This window comes from Anneissia japonica, unplaced genomic scaffold, assembly GCF_011630105.1.
Source record: "Anneissia japonica isolate Jap-2015-1 unplaced genomic scaffold, ASM1163010v1 scaffold288178_len262860_cov156, whole genome shotgun sequence".
NCBI classification, from domain to species: Eukaryota; Metazoa; Echinodermata; class Crinoidea; order Comatulida; family Comatulidae; genus Anneissia; species Anneissia japonica.
Window position 1 is genome coordinate 156,068 of NW_022698840.1, and position 6,571 is coordinate 162,638.

General features: G+C 34.3%; 1 protein-coding gene across 1 annotated transcript; it reads right to left on the minus strand.

Annotated features, from left to right (window-relative positions):
• Positions 1–328: 328 nt before the first annotated feature.
• On the minus strand, positions 329–4,230 carry LOC117102757. Its single transcript, XM_033243163.1, has 2 exons — positions 3,632–4,230; positions 329–2,059 (listed from the first exon to the last, which is right to left on the minus strand). Exon 2 carries the CDS (start codon positions 1,724–1,726, stop codon positions 329–331), a length of 1,398 nt encoding a protein of 465 aa, XP_033099054.1. The 5' UTR covers positions 1,727–2,059; positions 3,632–4,230.
• Positions 4,231–6,571: the final 2,341 nt, after the last annotated feature.

A 6,571-nucleotide genomic window follows, 5' to 3' on the forward strand; every position in this document is an offset into this window, starting at 1 on the left:
CAGTGCCAGTAGCAAGACTATTTTAACATGCACTAAATTAATGCAGGAATATTTTATTTCAATTTTATTCAAAAAACCTCTGAAATGAGATAAAATACATAAACAATACATTCCTTTGTATGAACACGTCAAATGTAAATATATCGCAAAACACCAACGGAAGAGGAATATCTTGGGATGTCACTTGCTCTTGTCACTTTTGATGTAATATCAAGTGTAAATTAAGTACTAGTGACCTCTGTCTATTCTTAATAAAAACCTACTAATGTACTTTAGTGATATTGAATATACATAATATTTTCTTTATTTATTTAATCTGCTTGCTAACTTATTTAACATTTATATAATGTTGCTCCTGCATTAAGGTTTCTTCACTTTGAATTTGGTTCAAATTCAATTGTTGGTACATCGAGTTGGTCAAGACATTGGGACTGCTGTCTGTTGAATTATGTCTGCCCTTTCGTTTTCTTGCATGTGTGTTATCAGGAACCTGATATTCTTCAGATAAGTTCTCGGCCATGGTTTTTGAATTAATTTGTCGTTTATAGAAGATAATAAATCCAATAATGATGAGTAATATAAGAAACAACATACTGACAATTGTTACAATGATTGGAGTAATACATGAATTATATCTTAAATTTGGTAGCTTATCTATTATAGTGTGTGTCATTGCTGTTGGATGCTGACTCTCTGTCGTCATAGTGTTGACTACCTGGAGCACATCTGTCGTCATAGTGTTGACTACCTGGAGCACAAGCTCATCAACTCCTATCTCAATTCCAAAACTTGCGGTGCATCTTAATGGTTGGCCATCATCAATTAAAGGGACACTTGTAAAGCAAATTCTGTTATAATTCGATGTTGGTGACTGAATTGCTGACCCATTGAATGCCCATGTGTATAGACGCAAACCAACACAATCAACACAAAATATTGTGCATTCAAAACATGCTTGGTTGCCTGCAGTCAAAGGCAGTAAACTGAGTGCATGAACTTTAACTTCATTCTCAACAATGTTCAGTGGATTTGTTGAACAGGTTTCTGTCAATTTTCTGTCATTTGGTTCTTCTGCCACACACTTAAAGATGGTTCCATTTACATAGTTTGTGACAGCTACAGTATTATTTAAATATGATTTTACTGTTGTTTGACTGAGTACTCTAGTGTTAATGTAATCGGTATTATCACCTGCATACCAAGTAAGCCTTGTGACGTAATTCCCTGGTCCTATCATACAAGATAGTGTTATAACATCTGTGGTTGTGACACTTCTAGGCAAGGGCATGCACTGTGGTTCAGGAACTTGTTTCACAATAAGCCAGGCTGAAGCTTGATTCTTTGTTTCTTGAATTATCACACATATAATGTGTCCAGCATCAGCATGTTTCACTTCAGTAATTTTTAAAGTACTGTAGACATATTTTCCCTCAGGTTTTAAGTCCTGTGTTCTATTAATCGAGTATCTTCTATTTCTAATGAGGATACCATTTCCATTTGCAATACTAATACCACCTGACCACCATCCAACATCATATGCCAGCTCACCGTCTGTTATATCACGACTCAATCTGACAATGCATTTAAAAGTTGCTTCCATACCAGCAGAAATGATCACATTCTGAGGCCTTAGTGTTATTTGTGCACAAATTACAAGTTGAATGTTGCTCAACATATAACAACAAATAAACATAAGAAACATCCTCAATCGGTTGTGTCCACACATTGTATCATTGATCTATTGTCAAAAGCAACAGGTGAGTGTTTTCTATTCACATTCCAGTCACATCTGATATATAACATAAACTTTATATTCCTTGGTCATCCACTTTTAAACATTTAACATCACAACTCCTGTGATAATAGATTTACATTGCTCATGGAAAAAGATTCCTTCAGAATGTCACCAAAATAATGATCCACATTCAATGCACAGATGGTATGTATGATTCTACTAGTATTGAATGTATTATTGTATAAATTTTGAGTGGGTACAGTAGATATCAGAGGATACTGTAATGTCAATTGCTTCCTTGTATCATAATCTTGTCTTTCCAACCTATAGTTAAACAACAATCATGTGTACGGTTATATATGGTAGTACTGTAGCTTTCTCATGTCTAGTTAGTTGCATGCATGAGCTTGTGTTGATAGAGTGATTATGAATATCAGGGGCAGATTGACTGAGTACAGTACTTGAGTGTTCATGTATTCAGTATCTGCATACCATGTAAGCCTTGTGTCATAATTCCCTGGTCCTATCATACAACAAGATAGTGTAATACCATGGAGGTATTATTGAGAAGGAGATCACTCGAAAAAGCTAAGCGCACGCAGCGCTATGCAAATCAGCCAAGATTAAAGCTGCCGCAGTGCGTGAAGAACGTTTGCGCGATGCCTTTGAAGTCCGATGTGTTCCCCGCCATCAAATTTTCAGCAGGCATAGTTTACCAAAAAATTGGCAAAATGGAGAGCACCTTCTTTTCTCGATGCGCACTACATACAGTCAATCACTATGGCTGTGCAATCGTTTCTATTTTAAAGCTGATACATTTATCTCTTATAAAATATCAAACATATTAATATTTTCCACCACAAAAAGTTTCGAATTTAATGGAACATATACATGACCTTTAAAAGTATTGTATATTTCAACTTCAATTTTCATAAATTGGCCAAAATTCGCTAATTCTAATTTTAACAGATATTAATTATTAAATGATTGAGGATTATAATAAACTAAGTCATTTTAGGGTTAACGAGGGTTAACTTTTTGAAAAATCAATCCAAAATCTGAGTATTTTTCAGTTTTACGCTGACTTAGCTTTATAGTTGAACCGATCAATCTTTAGACAGAATTATAATGAGCACAGAAGTAATTTTAACAAAAATATTTTACGGAATCCGTTCCTGAAATATACAAATAATAACATACTAAAAGTCCAAAAAAATCTAATCAGGGGAACATTGTTCATTATAAAGATATTTAATGGGTTAAAATCAAACACTTTATTGCACAACTGCTCTGCTGGAAGCGTATAATGCATGTCGTTGCCAAGTTGTTGCTAACAAAAAAATATGAATTATAGGGTAATACGCCCGCGCACGATCCAAAGGTGGGGAACACATAGGTTTGTCGCGTCAAAGGGATCTGTTGCCGAGTGATCTCCTTCTCAATAATACCTCCATGGTAATACTGTCTGTGATTGTTTGAATGTTGTAGCATGTATAGCATTTTACATCAGTACGTTTAACTTCAGTACTGTACTGTAAGTACTGTAGACGTACTTACCATCAGATTTTAATTCACTCGTTCTATCAGTTGAGTATCTATTATTATTAATAAGTATATCATTCTGTTTTGCAATGTTAATACCATTTGTCCACCATGCAACATCATACTGTATGTCAGCTCTTCTGTTACATCACGTTTCATTTTGAAATTGCATTGGAAAGTTGCTTCCATATCAGCAGAAATGGTCACATTCTGAGGCTTTAGTGTTATTTGTGCACAAATTACAACTTGAATGTTTGCCAACATATAGCAACAAATCAAAGTTATAAGTAACATCTTGAATTTGTAGTGCTTACACATTTTCATAATCAAATAAAAAAAGCAATAATATCTAACCTTTTTCGGACATGTCCAGTTCAACCATTCAGTATTTTTATGATAGTTTACTTTAAAAGTAAATTTGTTCCTTAGTCATGTTAGTTCATCTGTACTAAACCAATAAAAGGTGTATGTACATAACTTGCAACATCTCATGTGGTATCAGCAACACTTTATCAGGAAATGTGCTGTTAATACTGTCAGTTTCAGTGGCAAGGTGAGTGCGACCTCTAAAGTTGGATTTCAGTCTCAGTATAATAACTTTAGACTAGGGGAAATTTGTAGTTTAATTCCGACTGTAATAAAGTACCTAACAATACGATTTGTTTTGGGCCAAATAAACGGGGCGCATATCTGTAGGTGACTCAAAAACGATGAAAATTAGCTGTTTTTTACAAGATTCTTGGCTGTAAAAATTCTCACAGTTATCCAATAAAGTATATAACCTACCAATGTTGGAAATGGTATTACCTACATGATTATGCTAATCTTGAGTACAGTAAAATTGTTCTGATCAATTAGCACAGGTCAAAATAGACAAGTGGTTTTACCATATTTTAAATGAAGCCTGATTTTGGCATTTCCAAACTGAATCTACAAGATTAATTTAAGCCCAATTCTTTCGTACCTTGGGGGTAATGTTACTCCATGGGTATGTGGCTCACATTTACAAAAAGATTTTTATCATTGTGGATTAGTTCAAAATACATGCATACATAGATAATAGGCCTAAAGTGAATGAATTTCACTGTGGTTCAAAACAAATCATATTGAATACATTTCATTTTTAGTACATATCTTTACATCTTGAATTTCACCAAGCCAGTAAACATGTTTAAATGAAGCAATGTGCTACACATAGACACTGGATTGTAAACTGTTTCTGAACAGGGCAGTAGACACTTTCCTATCGATTTTCAATCCAGAAGCGTAAAGTTGACCTCGTAAGGTAAATTTGACCGCGTAAGCACGAAGTAAGGTGTTTTCAATCTGGAAGCGTAAAGTTGACCTTATGATGTAAATTTGACTGCGTAAGCGTGAAGTAAGGTGACATTTCGTAATTGATGGTGTGACCTACCACTGTATTTAATAGAGAAAATGTATACAGTACTTGTTATTTCTACCCTAACTTTGTTGTGTGGGAGTTGGTGCTAGTCTGTCATCAATTAGCTGCACAGTTTGGAAAGTGAAAATGAGTACAAATGATTAAAGGGCCCATATTGGAACCAGATCGTATTTTACTTGTTGTTTCTATCTTAACTCGGTCATTGTGTAGGAATTGATGCATTGCTAGCCTGCATTGAATCAGCTGCACGATTTGGAAGGTTAGATATGGCTGTTTCATGTCAACAAAACGAGAATGTAGTATAGATGGTTAAACGGACTCAACGTTGAACTTTGATTTTTTTAAACAGTTTCGCGCCTTACTTATGCAAAACGCTAGACCTAGCCCCATGCGCTTTAGGTGGCATAACGCACCGATATTCTACACAGGTAGGCTGGATACAGTAGGTTGTGCTGGATACAGTAGGTTGTGCTGGATACAGTAGGTTGTGCTGGATATGCAAAAAAAAAAAAAAACGCCAATGTAAAGAATGAAACAAGGCATAATGCTGGCAGTCTTAAGCCTAAGCATATTAATTACAGTAGTAGTAGGCCTTACAGATTGACAGTCAAAAAACCTTGTACATTGTATAGGTACTATTTTTGGCCTTTTTTCATAGTCCAATGTAGAAATGATCCAATTTTGGTGATGATCCGGAGTAGGGTGTGGATATGAGGACCATTTAAAGATTTTTTTTGGGCAGTTAATATATGCAATTCACATTTTCTAAGGTGTTCAAACCAGCTGCAGGTAGGCTAAATGCAAACTTACCATGATATGCATGAACAATTTTTGCTTTCAATCACTGAATCGCTATGAACTAAAAATACACTGACCTATGCTTGGTCGGCTCATATAGCATGCAATGGTTGAGTCTCCATTTCACCGTCGCTATTACCCTTGCAGCTATAGTTTGAGTCTAACGTTGAGTTAGTTTCCGTTTTTTTTTTTTACTTGATTTTTTTTTACAAATAGCCCTTGATTTTTTTTTCTAATTTATCTTTCTTCTTCAATCAAGTTTACCTATTTTTTTCTTCTGGCCGGCACTTTGGTCAATTTCCGTGCAAAGGTCACATCAGTGATGTGCATATAAAATTATGACAACATTCTACATATTTTGAATATTGAAACCAGTCATACTGTAGTTCGAGGTTATGATAATGTACATAAAGTCATGCATGAATACAGATGATGCAGGTTGAAACAAGGAAGCTATTTTAAATATTGAAGTAACTAGTAAGATGGTACTTCATAATTGCATATCATAACGCACCCAGTGTCATAATATCCTTATAAATTCAAGGATGTATGTTATAAAAACACTCAACCCATTGTCCATTTTTTTTTTATCATCACTGACCATATGTATCATTCAAATTTACTAACGTATATTCTCACATATAAGGCAAGTCTTAAAATAACAAATTACGATTGAAAAACAGGGGTCGTTTTATACACGTAACACATACAAATTGTTCATGTTTAAATCATGTTAGGGGCAGATTGTCTGTAACACACAAATTGCTGGTATGAATGAATGCAATTAATGGAGGGAAATAATATTTTGATGAACATTTAAAAACCCATAAATATGGTATTATTTAATAGAAAATTGGTCCTTTATTTAATTCTGTTTTAAGCCAGCTAGTTGCAGTATCAAGACCATAAAAAGCAGCAAGGAGTAGGAAATCGTCCAAGAATCTTTTCAAACTTTGTATGTCATTTTATACGCAGAATGCCCTTTACCGGAGTATATACGGTATATAAACATAACAATTTGTTATTTTATTATTCTTAACTATTATTTCAATTATTAAAGAAGATAAAAAAACAAACATTATAAATGTGTATAA

What these genes read in the sequence shown, in the direction of transcription:
- LOC117102757 (XM_033243163.1), bottom strand. Translation starts at nt 1,726, where the DNA reads ATGTGTGGACACAACCGATTGAGGATGTTTCTTATGTTTATTTGTTGT.